The sequence below is a fragment of the Danio aesculapii genome, chromosome 1 (assembly GCF_903798145.1).
Source record: "Danio aesculapii chromosome 1, fDanAes4.1, whole genome shotgun sequence".
Classification (NCBI taxonomy): domain Eukaryota; kingdom Metazoa; phylum Chordata; class Actinopteri; order Cypriniformes; family Danionidae; genus Danio; species Danio aesculapii.
Genome location: NC_079435.1, coordinates 7,254,230 through 7,271,810, shown reverse-complemented (window position 1 = coordinate 7,271,810; position 17,581 = coordinate 7,254,230). Strand labels below are relative to the sequence as shown.

At 33.8% G+C, this 17,581-nt stretch overlaps 1 protein-coding gene across 1 annotated transcript; it reads right to left on the bottom strand.

Annotated features, from left to right (window-relative positions):
- Positions 1-513: 513 nt before the first annotated feature.
- On the bottom strand, positions 514-17,299 carry zgc:66455 (uncharacterized protein LOC393502 homolog). Its single transcript, XM_056456458.1, has 10 exons — positions 16,997-17,299; positions 16,577-16,607; positions 14,981-15,400; positions 12,687-13,181; positions 10,717-10,776; positions 10,498-10,586; positions 9,477-9,535; positions 9,219-9,379; positions 6,036-6,185; positions 514-3,577 (listed from the first exon to the last, which is right to left on the bottom strand). Exons 1-10 carry the CDS (start codon positions 17,075-17,077, stop codon positions 3,195-3,197), a joined length of 1,929 nt encoding a protein of 642 aa, XP_056312433.1. The 5' UTR covers positions 17,078-17,299; the 3' UTR covers positions 514-3,194.
- Positions 17,300-17,581: the final 282 nt, after the last annotated feature.

Genomic DNA, 17,581 nt, shown 5'->3' with positions numbered 1-17,581 from the left:
ATAAATATTTATATATGGGAAATTCCTCCCTTTTTATTGGGGTCAGTGGGTTGTTTTGTTTAACAAAGTTTCGCACCTGCAAATATATATATATTTAAATTGGACCGTGATCAATTGTTTGCTTTGTAGTTGCTCAAATGAAGGAAATATTTGATCAATAAATCCATCTATAAAATGATGAATTCCCTTTTTAAACCATCAATAATGTCTTTTTAAATGAGGGAGCAAATGAAAGATTTTTTTGTGATGGGACTTTGGAGGGAGCCAGCTTGACATCCAAAAACATTTTCGGATCTGGGACCAAATCTTGAGTCAAACTACTGGACTTTTTAATAAATCAGGACGTATAGTAGGTAAAGGAGACAATAGTAAAGCTGCACTGTGCAGTTTTTTTTGTCTGAATTGGCTCAAAAAAAATATTATTATTATTTATTTATTTATTTATTACATTTTACCTGTTTAATTTATAAAAAATGATTTACAGGTTTTTTTTTTTTTAATAATTGTTTTGCTACACTGCGACGCAGTAGGTTGTGCTGTTGCCTCACAAAAAGAAGATTGCTGGTTCGAGTCCCGGCTGGGTCAGTTGGCATTTCTGTGTGGAGTTTGCATGTTCTCCCCATGTTGGCGTGGGTTTCCTCCAGGTGCTCCGGTTTCCCCCACAAGTCCAAACACATGTGGTATAGGTGAATTGGGTAAGCCAAAATTGTCTGTAGTATGTGTGTGTGTGTGTGTGTGAATGAGTTTCCCAGTGATGGGTTGCAGCTGAAAGGGCATCCGCTGCGTAAAACATGTGCTGGATAAATTGGAGGTTCATTCTGCTGTGGCAACCCCAGATTGATAAAAGTCATGATTGTTTAGAGTTTTGAAAATTGACATCAGGGTTCTGAAATTTGTGGCAAAACATTCATTCATTCATTTTCTTTTGGGCTTAGTCCTTTTAACACAGACTCTCCAGTGTTCATAACTCTACACACTGCGTTCATTTCCTTGCAGAAGTCTTAAAGATTTGCAGGATCAGTGGTTCAAGTAATCCTTTTATCAAACAAATACCACAGGAACATTACTTTAGATCACCAGCACACAAGATACACACCATTTCAATAGTCATTCAATATTACTGCTTAAAATATATGAGACAGGTTTCATTATGGTTTATACACCTACAAATGGACACATGCATATATGGACACCTATATATTATAGGTAATATATTTGCAGATAAAACATATAATAGGTCAAATATTCACATAACATATGTACATATTTGTAATTCTAATGGTTGAAAAAACCATTAAAGTGTGACATTTTATGTGTGAAATTCATATGATCTAGTGTCACATATGTAATGTACATGTATTGCCCTATATCAGATTTCTATTTGAGCTGTGTTTGCATCAGTCTGGTGTTGTGGTTTTAGCCACAGGTTCTCCTCCACACCACAGTGGAGTTTTACAGTAATGTCAAATATGAAAACATTGTCTGTAAAAGTGGTACACAGAATATAAAGGATGAACTCTATTGGTCATCTTCTGTGGTAACTGATGTCATTTGATCTATCCTGAAACTTTCATCTAAACGTGTAATATTGTTCATCATTTTCCACACATCAGGAATAATGCAGCAGTTATGCATCATTTTGAGCGCTTGTATCAGTTGGTAGTTACATCGTGTTAATTAAATTAAAAATGTTTTTTTTTTGCAACAGGGTCTTAAAAAGTTTAAAATCTTAAAATCCAAGTTTCAGGCGTTAAAAAGTCTTAAGTTTACTGAAATATTGTGTTATAGGTCTTAAATCTTTTTTAATCAGGTCTTCATTTTTCTTTGTTCATTTATTGCTATCAAATCTGGCCAAAACCCATACAATCACCTCAATAATCTCAATTTTTAACTCTTTAATTCTTTTCTTTACAATAACATTTGTTTAAAAGTGCTCCATGTGTTTACTGCTGAGAACACTGATGTGGACAGATTGTTGTGCACAGACTTAGTTTATTAAGTCCAGCTTCCAGCCTCCGCTGCTGAGACTGCAGCTCTGCACAAGACGTTTGGCCAGCGGAGAAATTAAAATGGCCGTGCCCAACTGAGCCTGGTTTCTCTCAAGGTTTTTTTTTTCTTCACTTTCATCAAGTTTTTTCTCTCTCCGCTGTCACCACTGGCTTGCATGGTTTGGGATCTATAGAGCTGCGCATCGTTGGATTTGCTCCAGTGTTTGGACTCTCAGTAGTGATTATTAAACCACACTGAACTGAGCTCAACTGAACTGAACTTAAACACTACAAACTGAATTACACTGTTCCTATTTACTGTGAACTTTTATGTGAAGCTGCTTTGACACAATCTACATTGTATAAGCGCTATACAAATAAAGGTGAATTGAATTGAGAAATTAGAGTTTTTAAAACTTAAAACATTTGTTCATTTTTCAAAGTTTATGTTGAAAGTGTATTGACACAACTGGAGCTCGCTTGTCTTTACACAATAATTTTGCTAAAAAATCTAATTTAACTAATATTAATGTATTATTAAATGTATTAAATGATATTTTTTTGATAGAGCAAATAAAAGTTATTTCCATCTGTGCCATTTGGAAAATTTCTTAATCTTTAGCCCTTTAATGGGTCTAAAATTCCATTCATAATGGTCCTAAACGTCTTAAAGTCTTAAATTTAACAGTGAAACCTGCAGAAACCCGGTTTAAATGTAATGTGGGAGCTGCATTTTGAAATGGGATCAATTTGATGTTTAATTGTTTTCTAGTGAAAAGGTGGATTTAGTTCATTGAACACAGTATCTTTGACCTGTGAGTATTGTATCCAAGCATTTAAAAAAAACATTGCAAATTTGCCAGTGGTTGTGATTTTTGTGTCTGGAGTTTAGAAAATTGACACCAGGGTTCTGAAATTTGTGGCAAAACGAGTTAAAAAAAAACAGTAAAATCATAATAGCTTTGCATCATCAGAAATATTATGGCAATAACTCAACACCATCACATATTTCTGACATTAAAACCAAAGTAAAGGTACAACGAGCACAGAGTTGCGTTCAGTTCTATTTTTAAGAGTCAAAGTCTTCTGTCAACCAATATACAAGAGCAAACCATAAACAAGTCAATTATTCACCACAGAAGAAACGATCACACACAGATAAATCAAGATCTCTTCAGCACACACACATCAGTGCAGTGTAGAGACTCAGAACTGGGATTTCTCGCTGTGTATTTTACTCCTGAAGCCATCAGACGGCACCAGAGAGCTGAAGCGCAGTAAGGGAAGGTCCAGCGAGCGCGGCCCGTCTCTGGGCATCCTCATGGGTGGGGGAGGTGGAGGAGGGAATATGGACGGGTCATCATTTCCAGTGTTATTGTTATTGGTGTTTTCCACAACACTGTGAACGCTGGCTTTATGGCAGTGCAGCATGAATTTCCCTCGATGATACCGGCGGTAGAGATATAAAAGGACCAGCAGAGACAGCAGGATGAGCAACAGGAGCAGCCCGCAGACAGCATAAATGCCCCGGAGGATTGTGGGAGATGCTGCTGCTGCTGATGATGGAGATGATGTCATCCCACTACAGTCTAGAAAGACAGTATGAAATGCAATGAGACTCATCCTTTACACACAGGAAACGAACACGTCGTCTTCTACCATAGACTAATACACATTTAACATTAATATGGAATTTGATTACTAAATATGAATATCAGATCTCCACAAGCTGTTCAAATTATTATTGATATTATAAAAATAGATATGTATTATTTTTATATATCATTGAGGACTATTATTATTAGAATTTTTTTTAACAATATTTAGTTAAAGGAATTTGATTTATAATAGTTTTTATATAAAAGTTCATTATGTAGATTTTTAAAAATTGTTTTAATATGAAATTAGATTCCTAAGTATATATCTGACCTTCTCAAACTGTAAAACGTATTATTCATATTATAAAATAAATGATATTTTGCTTTAACAATTATTCATTTACAGTTTTTCTCAGTCACTTTGGTTCATTTCTCAGATCAGAGTTGAAATTTGTAACAGTAAGTGCATTTCTCAAAACAACACATGCAAATAACACCATGGATGATTTGCAAACGCCAGTCTCTTGCTCAAAATCCTTAGTTCATCTCTGTGTCAATGAACGCATCAGTGCATGTCCTTGTGTATGGTTAAGACAGTCAAATTACTTAGTCTTGTTTTCAAAACAAGAATGGACTCTGGTGAGGTGTTCTGATATAAACTATGGCTATTGTTTTGCCATTTGTTCTGTCATTTCTTGGCAGATTATGTCATTGTGATACTGAAAGGAAAAGACAGCACTGCATAACACATTGACTAACTGTAGACAGATTTAGAACAAAGTCTAATGGATATGTATAGAAAAATCTTTATGACAAAATATTAGGACAACTTATTTAGCCATTATGCATGTGAAGACTTCTGCCATGAACAACCGATAAAATGTGAGGGTCTATTCAACAGAGACCAAAATAATCCATTAATCAACATGACATTAGCAATTGATAATGTAGGAAACATCAGAGAATTGCACAATCATTTGCATGGATGTACAAAAGCATTTTTGCCACTTGTTCAAAGAAATGAGCTTTTTTTGATGTGCACAAGTGACACACTGAAGTGAAGATTGAACAGGGACTTTTGAGAATTTCAGTTGTGATCTGAGAAATGGACCAAAGGGACTGAGAAAAACTTTAATATGGAACATGATTTATCTGACCTCTCCGAACCATTAAAATGATTATTAATGTTATTTTTAAAAATGTTATGTTAAACAAAAACATTTAACATTATTTAATGTTTTACTAATATTATTTTTAAACTTTTTTTTAAACTTTATTTAATTATATAGAATTTGATATCTCTCCGATAATCAAAAAAATAAAAATCACAACTATTAATATTATAAAAAAATGTTATGTAGTTATTATAAAAAAGAATTAACATTATTTAATAAGGAATTTGATTAATATAAAAATATTAATATTTTATTTTAACAATATTTAGATAATTAATTTGATTAATAGTATTAAATTTAAAATGTCATCGTTTCATCATGTACTTTTTAAAACTGATTTAATATGGAATTTGATTACCAAGTATATTTCTTTTTTTTTTTTAAATGTTTGCATGTTCTCCCTGTGTTCGCATGGGTTTCCTCCGAGTGCTCTGGTTTAATGTGGTATAGGTGAATTGAATAAGCTAAATTGCCCGTAGTGTATGTGTGTGAATGCAAGAGTGTATGGGTGTTTCCCAGTGTTGGGTTGTGGCTGGAAGGGCATCCGCTGCATAAAACATATGCTGGATAAGTTAGCGGTTCATTCTACTGTGGCGACCCCAGATAAATAAAGGGACTAAGCCAAAAAGAAAATGAATGAATGAATAATATCTGACCTCCGAACCATTAAAATGATTAATATTTTAAAAAATAATTGTTGATATTTTAAAAATATATTTGAATTATTTTTATTATGTTAAACAAATACATTTCACATTATTTAATTTGATTACTAAGTATATAGTATCTGATCTCCCCCAAGCCAGTAATATTATTATTGTAAAAAAAGATTGACTGCAGATAAAGTTGTAACATTTCTTTTGAAATAATGTACTCTTGTCCATCTCACTACATCAAAATGATCCAAAAAGAATCAATGGGGGAGCGAAAATCTATTTAAAGGGACAGTTCACCTCCAGAAACATTTATTTACTCACTACTTACTCTCCCTCAAGTGGTTATAAACCTTCAGGAGTTTCTTTTTTTCTGTTGAACACAAAAGAAGATATTCTGAAGAATGCTGAAAACCTCGAACCACTGACTTCAAGATGTTTTTCCTACTATGGAAGTCAATAGTTCTTGAACAGTCAAGTTTTCATCTTTCCTCAAACTATCTTCTTTTGTGTGCAACTCAAACAGGTTTAAAACAAGTAAATGCTGACAGAATGTTCAGTTTTGGGTGAGCCGTCCCCTTAAATCAGCTGAAAGAATGGATTAGGATTATAAAGTCTTACCAGGAGCAGCAGATTTTACACAAATGCTCTCTCCATTCCCATGAGCCTCTCTGTAACCATGTAGACAGCGACAGGAGTAGGATCCGAACTGATTCACACACTCGGCCTCAGCATCACACACCGCCATATGAGTCTCACACTCATTGATGTCTGTTAAAAACACACACAGAAGGGTATTTTCCACCACAGCTTTATTTAATTGATTCTGTTTAATACTGAAGATTTGTTAATTAGGTTTATGTCCCTCAGATTAAAAACAAAACAACAGTTTCTATGATAAAGTGCACTGGCACTGGATCAGACCTTGTTTACATGGTCATCAGTAATGGAATTATTTGCCTTAACGTGAACAAGACAATAATATGATGAAGGTGTTTAAATGAGTTGCGTTTTGAATGTTTCGTTCATGATTCTACATGTTATATAGCACATAATTCCACACCGTGCTATCCACATTTCATCTGGAGTTTCATCTAATTTTGGGTGTTTCATTCCTAACTTGTGGACTTTCACTTTAATTCAGGAACATTTCATGCATGCCCCCCGTGACAAATGAGATGTTGGATGCGAGTTACAGCTGGAAGAGTTAAGTTTTAATTTGATGCCACACGCCGTATGGGAGAAACAAACCCTCCAAATTTTTCATTAGAAACAGCCATGTGTGTATGGTGTGTATAGACCAGAGAGCCGCATTTACAGCGCATCTTTCAGCCCATGATATTGTAGTGATATTAACGTACTGTAAACTTATTAACTAAATTATTTTGAATAAGGTATGTCTTTAAAAACTGAAATAGTACTGCTGATGAAAGGAACTAACTTTGCCATCTGAATAAACAAACAAAGACCACTGATCACACACATACCAAATCTGCAGAGACAGGACAAATCAACACCAACTGGAGCAGTGTCATTTTTAAAAGAAGACGAGTAGCAAATCTGGATTTCACCATTTCCAGATGTGAAAAGCTCTGGGGTTAAAAACGTTCCTTACAAACGCATTTCTGTCGCGTGCTCTGTAATCCACACGTGAGTCCAGCTGCGCTCTCATAGCGGGAACTGAAAACAAAACCTTCGTTGCAGCACATTTATAAACGCAAAACTGACGACCCATGTCTCCAAACAATTCTTCTTCTTCCCCTTGTTTTGGCAACACAACGTGGCGTCTCTCTGCCGTCTGAACACTCTAACAGGTAAAAACAGTCTTCGAAGCTATCATGCATATTAATGAAGTTGCACCTCATTCACAATAGAGCACGCTGATTGGTTTGAACCAAGTTCTCATGAATTAATGCTGCACACTCAAACGCGTCACATTGTACTCGCCAGTACAGACAGCCAGTCTCTACGCTGGAATACACACAAGGATCTAATCGGCATGACATTCAGTGAAATGTGTGTGTCCTAATGGTGTTTTCAGCAGCGTGGGACACATATATGACTGTCAACATCTCAAATAATGTGTTTTGGTGTTTCGTGACCCTTTAAAGATCGTATTTATATACACAATAAAACAGGTTCTATATTCTTCCTCATTTGCCAAAAATGGTAAACTAGACATGTTTAACTGCATATACAATATGATCAGTTAATGAACTCGTTATGACGTTTATCTTTATCTGGTGCATTTGTGTGGTTTTGGATGGTTTCTTTTCAAACTATTATTTTACTTTCATTACTAAGAGGTTTGCACAAGAGTTCATGTACACTGAGCAAACACTAAACTATGGCTGGACATGTTCGGTCAACTCTGATAAGCTAGAATTGCTGAAACTGAATATGGAACAGATAAATAGAAATGTGTTCACTAAATAAATAAATAAAAAAACTAACCTAAAACTAAAAACCATTAATAAAATGAAATAAACTGAAATGTACAGCCCATTTTAAAATAGTATAAAAAAAAAAGAGTGTGTGACTGAGTGCATGTGAAGCCTGGTTTATCGTCGAGTGATCAGCGTGACCCAAGGCGCTTGCCTTCAGTGTAATCGTGTATTTATACTTCTGCATGCTGTTTGTGTTGCTTCCACAACGCTAGCTGGCGAAAAGATTTTTTTATTCCTCTGTGTCGAGTTTCTTCATGGATGTTTGGTTTTTTTCTGAACACTACTTTTATGTACAAGTAGCTAAAACTCGTTTATTTAAAAAAGTCTTCATCTGGAGCTCCTCCACATGGCTCAACACTGGTAAACACTCGCTCCAACAGGCTTGCGTGGCTCTCAGCAACACCCACACTCATCACAGCTACAAACTCAACCAATCACAGAGCTTCCACTGTAAGTCGTTGCCACATTGGGTTACATTTTTTGAGAGGATCGCGTCAGCCACAGCAAGGGCTGTCAGCAGTTCCCAACAGGGGGGTCCCAGCCCACAAGTGGGCCTCAGCGAGTTCTTTGGGGCGTCGCGTCATATTAAAATATTTTTAGCAGTGGAAAGTCAGGAGAACGATTATGTTGCCTTAGTTTCATTTTATTAAAAATTGACATTTTTAATTCGTCCTTCACAAAAAAGACAATCTCACTGATTCACCTTCAGCAGCTAATACTAATGACCCAAGCGTACTGGACCCAGGTGAGGAAGCTTCAAACATTTCGGGTTGTAGCACTAGCAGTACTGGAAACATAAATAGCAGGAAATACCAAGATAGTTCCCTGAACTATGGTTTATTCCATTTTCTCGAAGCAAAGAGTCCCTGACCCAGCCACAGTGCATTATCTGCACCAAAGTTCTTGCTAATAAATGCATGAGGCTAAATTTATAATACATTTGCAGACAACTCATCCCCAATACCACGACAAGCCCAGAGCATTTTTTAAACACAAGGCAAAAGAACTGACACACACCCAAAATGAGATGAGGGACGTCAAAGCCACTGACAAGAAACTTTTAAAAATTTGGCACCTAATTGGCAGCTAATATAGGGCCAATTTAAAGGCTTCCTTTTTTCAGTGACATATGGCCTACTGATGTTTTGCTTTTATATTTTACATTAGGCTATTATTTGTGCATAAACAAATCTAGATATAGTAATAAACAAACCGTTTGTTTGAAAACAACATTAAAAGGTTAGGAACCACTGGGCTATGCAACCATGCGAGGGCCACGCCAGAGCATACGTGTACTCGGCCTTAAGTATAAACCAGCCTTAAGAGTGTGTGAGTGAATGTGTGTGTGTGAGATCACCTTCAGTTGAAATAGACACAATGAGCCCCTGAGTGTCGCTGGTTTGTGATTTGACAGTTTTGTGGTGAAGCTGCTGAAGCTCCTGCAGAGCAAACTGAAGATCCTCCACCGATGCCTTCTCCAACCACAGCCACACGATGAACAACACACCAGAACTCAACCTGAACACACACACACACACACACACACACACACACACACACACACACACAGTCAGTACGTCTGCAGATCTACAACAACATCTCACTACAGACTCACTTCTTCAGTCTTTTAAAGTCCAGCGTCTTCAGAGGGAGAGGGACAAACGCGTCTCGTATCTGCAAACAAACAAAAAATGAGGCCAAAAGTTGCTGGATTGACAGTAACAGTCTGAAAAAGTTATAGTAAAGAAATGGTTCACCCAAAAATGAAAAAAAGATGATATTTTGTTTGAAACTGGTGACCATTGAATTCTATAGTGTTTATTCCTACAATGGAAGTCAATGGTGACAGGTTTCCAGCACTCTTCAGAATATCTTCCTTGGTGTTCAGCAGAAGAAAGACACTCAAACATGTTTAATACAAGCATTGGGTGATTTATTTAAGTAACCCTTTAAATGGAAGTTATAAAATAAATAAATTATAACAATATTGAGTCATCATTTACTTTCCCTTCACTTGTTTTCAAAGTTAAGAGATGAGAGGAGGAGTTAAAGAATAAACCCCACCCCCTACTCAATATTCCATTTCAGCTGAAGATTTCTTGCTCACTCAGACTTTAAAGGGAAGCTGACGTGACACCGTTAAACACTTTTATATTTGGAGTGTGTTGTAGTTATCGAAATCAAAATGTGCTCATATTTACAGGATACAAATGTAAATAGAGATAAAATAAATTCTCTTGTTTGTACTTTTCTCAATTAAATCAAGGTTAAAGAGAATTAACAAGTCACTTATTCTTCATTGTGCTGCATTTTAGAAAACACGGCAGCTTTTTGAGAGGAATTTAAATGATTAAAAAAGCTTTATCATATATGATAACTAGAGGATGCTCTACAGAAGGGGTGTCCAAATTTGATCCTGAAGGGCTGGTGTGCAATAGTTTAGCTCCAACATTCTTCAACACACCAGCTAAGAAGTTTCTAGTATATCTAGTAGGAGCTTGATTAGCTGGTAATTAGAGTTGGAGCTAAACTCTCCAGGACACCGGCCCTCCAGGAGTTTGGACACCCCTGCTCTAGAGTTTATGGATAAAGTATTGAATTGTGTAAAGTATGTGACTGTGTTTTGTTATGCTCACCATCATGTCCAGAGCAGATGTGAGTGAAGGTGAATCTTCAAGATATGAAGGTTTCAGACTGACTTCCACACCCACCTCCAACAGCAGCTCTGGACAGAGCAGATTACAGCATCACAATGGAGACTTTACATTCTATAACCTCACACTTCTGTTTCTTTAAAATAGAGAATGTTTTAGTGTGTTGTTGTGGGAAAGCATATGGAAGTGTGTGTGTGTTACCTCCAGGTAAATGTCTGCTGCTGCTGATGTTTCGTGTAGTTTGATGGTAACGGGCATCCTCTGCGCAAGGAAAATAACTGTTAATGCAAAAAAACTTGAAACAAATGAAACATTTCTGTGTCATTAAATGCAATTGTTTGTCATAGAACTTTATTCACAGTTTTGCTGATTTCTTAATAAAAAAACATATTTATAAAGCATTTATGTTTGTTAATTAGAATATATTAAATTATACAATAATATTCTTTAAAGTAATCCTAATTATTACTGTCAATGCTGTAGGATGTTTTATTTATAAAACATTAATATTACTCCACTAATTGTAATGTGCAATAGCCCGTGAATAATAATAATAACAATAATAATAATAATACATTATAATAATGTTTTCTAATAATAATAAGAATAAGAATAATAAAACATTATAAAACATTACTTTATTGCAATATGCAATATCCCAGAAATAATAATAATAATAATAATAATAAAACATTATTATTACTCCATTGATTTTAATATGCAATATGCCAGGAATAATAATAATAATAATAATAATAATAATAATAATAATAATAATAATAATAATAATAATAATAATAATAATAATAAGTTATTATTATTGTGGCAGGATATTAAATTTAATAAAAAATATTATAAATTTTACTTGTCTTTTAATTTCACATGCAAATGATTATTTTTGTTATTCTTGTCATTATTACATGATGTAAAACATAAATAGCAATATTATTATTATTATTATTATTAACAACAACAAAAAACAATGTGGCAGGATATCCAATTTTATCATAAAATATTTTTAATAATACTTGTAAAATTAATATCCCATGAATAATAATAATAATAATAATAATAATAATAATAATAATAATAAACATTAATATTAATCCATTGATTGTAATATGCAATATCCCATGAATAATAATAATAATAATAATAATAATAATAATAATAATAAATTAATATTACTCCATCAATTGTGGCAGGATATTCAATTTTATCATAAAATGTTTTTAATATAACTTGTATAATTATTATCCCATCCATAATAAAATGTATTATCATTAGTATTACTAAGGACTACAAGATGATGTCCATCACAAGACTATATTTAATCATAAAATTATATTATTATTACTGCTTGTATATTATCTAATATTATAATTATTATTAATTTTATTCCCCAACAACAATCCTTCATTTTTTATTATGTCTCAAAGATTAATAATAAAATAATTATTCAATTAATATTAATATTTAAAATACCCATTTTATGAAATGTTTATGGGGTAAAGTGGACATAATTATCAATCAATATTAAAATGCATAGAAACTTAAAAATAAAGCTTTTTTCAACATGCGAAATACAATGCATCGATTATATGAGAAATTCACCTGTGGACCCGAGGTTTAGTTCGGGCTGCGGTTTATATTCATATTTTATAAAAAATATATTAAGGATTTAATATAAAGGAAACAATTCTAATGAATAAAATGACTATACACACTTAAGCATTTAATAAAAAGACAGACCATAATAAAAAAATCCCAAATTAGCATAAATAAAAAACTATTTATATTGTGCATTTAATTGTGCAGCCCCGTTTTATGGAGTAAAGTGGAGTAAAGTGAGCATAATTGTCATAATCAATATATTACAATGCACACAAACTACAAACAGGCTTTTTTTCAACATGCAAAATATAATGCTTTGTGTATGAAGGTGTATCTTCATATTTTATTAAAAAAACATTCAAATCAATTCTAATGAATGACTATCTACACACTTAAATGTTGTATAAAAAGACAGACCATCAAACAAAAATGCCAAATTGACATAACTTATGTTTGATTATCAATTTATGTTTAATATCATATGTCATAAACAATATTACATGCAAAATATAAAGTAGTTTTTTTTTATTTGGCAAGTTATTATTTGCTAAACTCACCTGTGGACGTGAAGTGTAGTTTGGGCTGAACATCTGAAAGCACCGGCATTGAGACGCTTCTCTCGGCCTCCATAAACACATCATCATTTTCATCTTCATCATTATCATCATCTTCTTCATCTCTCCGTCCATCCTCTCGTCCTCCATCAGACGCTGCTGGCGCAGTCTCTGCATTCCTGCGCTGGGCGGACAGAGAGCGAGAGTCCGGCATGTGTGTGTATGTGCTGATCCCGAATGCCGCCTCGAACCCGGAGCCAACCAGAGTCGGCTGCAGCTTCTGGGACACTGAGAAAAAGTTATCATTGTCGTTTTCTTGATGACTGCGGGGAGCTAAATGTGGCTCAGTATTTTCCCAGGATTCCCTGCTGGGCTTTGGAAGCTGATTGGACGGTGTGGTGCGGTCTGGGACTTGTGTGGATGCGGATGGAGAGGATGGAGATGCAGAGGATTCGTCTCCATCACTGAAAGCAGCCTCTATCACCTCTAGAGGAATTTCTGTAGAGATTAATGCAAATATGGTGTAGTACTGAAGGTGGCGACATCAGTTTATATATATATATATATATATATATATATATATATATATATATATATATATATATATATATATATATATATATATATATATATATATATATATATATATATATATATATATATGGGAATATGAAATGCAAATACAAAAATATTCTTATACTTTGGGTTTCTCCCAAACTTAATTTATGATTATGATAATAATAATAATAATAATAATAATAATAATAAGGGGTGTCATGGTGGCGCAGTGGGTAGTATGATCGCCTCACAGCAAGTAGGTCTAAGCTAAATATTGGGTAAGCTAAAACTGTCCGTAGCGTATAAGTGTGAATGAGAGTGTATGGGTGTTTCCCAGTGATGGGCTGCAGCTGGAAAGGCATCTGCTGCATAAAACATATGCTGAATAAGTTGGTGGTTCATTCTGCTGTGGCGACCCCAGATTAATAAAGGGACTAAGCCGAAAAGAAAATGAATGAATGAATTAACAAAAATATTATTAATACTACTACTACCACCACCAATAATAATAATAATAATAATAATAATAATAATAATAATAAATAACAACAGCAAATATTTCAGTGCATTTATCCCCCAAAATATTTTCACAATTTAAAAACAAAAATAATACTTTTGATAAAATGATAGATATATAGTATTACTACATTTAATAAAAAGGAAACAATTTTAAATGTATTTTTTTAAAAAGTGGGCAATAAGACATACCATAAAATAAAAATTCCAAATTAGCAGAAATAAAACTTGCATGTAAAATATAATAATAATAATAATAATAATAATAATAATAATAATAATAAACAACAACATTATTCTAAATGAAAAGGTATGTATATCATTTTAATTTATAAAATGACTATACACAAGCGTAATAAAATTTTTTTTTTTCCAAATTATAGTGGCCTTTATAAAAAAAAGACCTGTCAATTTAAATGAATTCTGAATGTAAAATAACAATACAATAATTACAACCATTCTTATTATTCATAATAAAATGAAAGAGATAAGAGAATTGTAGTTAATAAAATGATTATGAACTGTATTGGAAAAAAAAAACACTAAAATACAAAGATTTTTTAAATAATGAGAAAGATGGTTCATTTGATTCTGCATGTAAAACAATTAAAATTCATATTATCATCATTATTATTATTCTTCTTCTTGTTATTATTATTATATTAAGGGTTCATATAAATTTTTACGACAAAATTTCCATGATTTTTAAAAAGATTTTCAGGTAATTTTTCATGACTTAATGTTTTCTGCAATGTCTACATATGCGTGGTAAAAGAAAAACAATGCATGATTACAGCATATCGTAAAACACGCAGCAATCTATTTACTTTCAATTTATATTTCTATCTATGTAAAATTGATTTAGATAATGCTTACACCGCACTAATAATGTGACTATGTGACTGGCCAAGGACAGAAAAGTAAATAACCTATATTTAAGTATTCAGATATCGGTTTTCCATCACTTTTCCAAAACTTTTCCAGGCCTGGAAAATGCCATGTCAAAATTCCATGACTTTTCCAGGTTTTCCATGACCGTATGAACCCTGTATATTTTATTAGCATAATTATTATTATTATTATTAAACATGATTATTATTGACATTATTTTTTATTAACAATATCATTGTCAACATTACTATTAATAATATTTTTTATTAACATTATTATTTTTTAAAAACATTATTATTACCATCATAATTAGAATACAAAACTAGACTCACCCCACTCCTTTTCCTGCTCTGCTGTGTCCTGCGGGTTGAACGCTCTATAGCGTGCATAGAAGCCCCGGTATGGCACACGCATGTGGCTGTTGTGTACGAGCAGCACCACCTGCAGTATGTTGGAGATGGACAGGTACCGGGCGGACCTCCAGCAGCCCTGCAGCACCCGCTGCCCCCCGGCTGCCGGCGGAGACTCCTCCAGGTGGATCTGGTCGCTCTTCAGGTGACAGGCGTCTGGCGGCGTCAGGTCCTCTAGGTACAGATCCACATGCATACCTGGGGGCAGCTGCACGGTCCAGTTGCACCACACATGCGGGTTCGAGCACAGGAAGTCCGGCGAGAAAAACTCACCACTGTCACCACGCAGGAGCTGATGGCAGCTGCGTAAAGCGAAGAAAGCCATGCGCTCCCGACCAGAGCCTGACGGGATATTCACACAACACAAATACAACATTCATGCAACATTTATGCAACAAATACAACATTCCCATAGCATTCACACAATATAAATACAACATTCACACAGCAATTGCGCAACATTTACACAGCATTCGCACGACACAAACTCAAAATTCACACGACAAATACAACATTCATACAGCAATTGCACAACATTCACGTAACACAAATACAACATTCATACAGCAATTGCACAACATTCACGTAACACAAATACAACATTCATACAGCAATTGCACAACATTCACGTAACACAAATACAACATTCATACAGCAATTGCACAACATTTACACATCATTCACATAACACAAATACAACATTCGCACAATGCAAATACAACATTCACATAACACAGACAACATTTACACAGCATTCGCACAATATTATCGCAGCACAGATACAACATTCGCACAAAAAAATACAACATTGACACAATATTATCGCAGCACAAATAAACAGGGATTAAAATGTTACAACTTTCTGTGATTTTTATAACGTTTTATAAAGTTTAGAATGGAGCATGCTTGTAATAATGACAGTAAAATCGCAGTGTAATTCTTAACCGCTATAAATTACCACAGCTGCAGGGTGTCAATGAACAATTCAAAAACAGCTACAATATACTCAGACACTAAAATGGGCAGATTCTGAAGGCTATAATAAATAAACTGATGGATATTTTGAGCTGAAACTTTACAGATTCATTCTTGAGACAACGAAGGCTTAGCTTACATCTTGTAAAAGGGTAAAATAGGTGTTCTTTAAGTAGTTCTACATTTGTTTAAAATACCACCAGATATTGACAGACCAGTAATTGACTTAGTAACCACAGCAAATATATTTGTCTAAAACAATCTTTAAAAAAATTGGTTATGAAAAATGGTAGGCCTACTAGAATGTTTTTTGCTTGCTATATCTACTAGATTTTCCGCTCGATAAAATGCTATACACAGACCCAATGCTTCTCTTACATTAGCTTAGAAAAAGTAAACCTTTCTAAAAACAAACATTTTAGGTACACTGAAAATATATAGATGGTTGTGTATTTTATTAAGAGATGTTAGGCACAAATTCTCGAGTAAACAACATAAGATATACAAAATCTCGAACAACAGGTGAAAAAGTCAGATGTTTACCTGCTGATGCTGGTCCAACATTTCTGTTTCTCTGCCAAAAACAGTGAGCTTTGGTGAGATGTGAAGAGTTCAGATCAACACAGACCAAAAGTAAAATGTTAACAAAGGTAAAAAATCTAAAGAAACCTAAAAAAAAACATAAAATTTGGTGGAATTTTTGAGTTAGCAACGCTATTAAAACTTGCCTATTTGCAACACCTCGTTTGAATGTAAATCTATTTTCTTTCTATTTAAAAATGTTCGGTGACCAAACTCTTATTTTAATAAATATAAAAACACATAAATGTCATATATGTAATATACATCTGAATAAAAAAATTTAATACACCAAAATGTTTTGAGATTCAGGCCTATTTACTTATATAGTTTTCGTTACATGTGAAGAGTTTGCCCTCAGATCAACATCAACGAGTTACTCACCTCCAAACTGTTTATCCATCCTATCAAATAGATTAATATCAGAAGACTGTAACTACTCATTTTCAGTTTCTGATCACGCATTTTCTACGTTGTTGTTGTCAGTTGTTAGTTTTAAGACATAAACGAAGAAGTTCCCGCATCACCTGTGCTATATCTGTAGTTAATGAGCTGAAGTTGCCATACGAAGCTCTCTTCGTCCGACAGAGGGCGCTACCACAACACTTAATGTAGGGGATTCTACAGGTTTTTGCAAGAAGGGATACAGCTGCGGACCACAGTTAACGAAAATTATTTATTAAAATACCCATTAAATTGCATTTTATTAATGTTTACCCCTACCCCAACTATCACAGTAATGTAAAAACAGTAATTATACCGAGTATTATTCATATTATTTATTAAGTTACCAATTAAATTGACTTTTATTTACATCTACTCCTAATCCAATCCCCACCGTCATGTAAAAACAGTAATTATACAGAGTATTCATATTATTTATTAAATTGCTTATTCAATTGTATTTTGTTATCGTCTACCCCTAATCCAACCCATGTAAAAACAGAAAATATACAGAGTATTATTCAT

What these genes read in the sequence shown, in the direction of transcription:
- zgc:66455 (XM_056456458.1), bottom strand. Translation starts at nt 17,077, where the DNA reads ATGCGTGATCAGAAACTGAAAATGAGTAGTTACAGTCTTCTGATATTA. An exon ending in GATGGATAAACAGTTTGGAG is followed by an intron (nt 16,608 to 16,996) that starts GTGAGTAACTCG and finishes TGTTTTTGGCAG; the next exon opens with AGAAACAGAAATGTTGGACC. An exon ending in CATCTGCTCTGGACATGATG is followed by an intron (nt 9,536 to 10,497) that starts GTGAGCATAACA and finishes GTTTGTTTGCAG; the next exon opens with ATACGAGACGCGTTTGTCCC.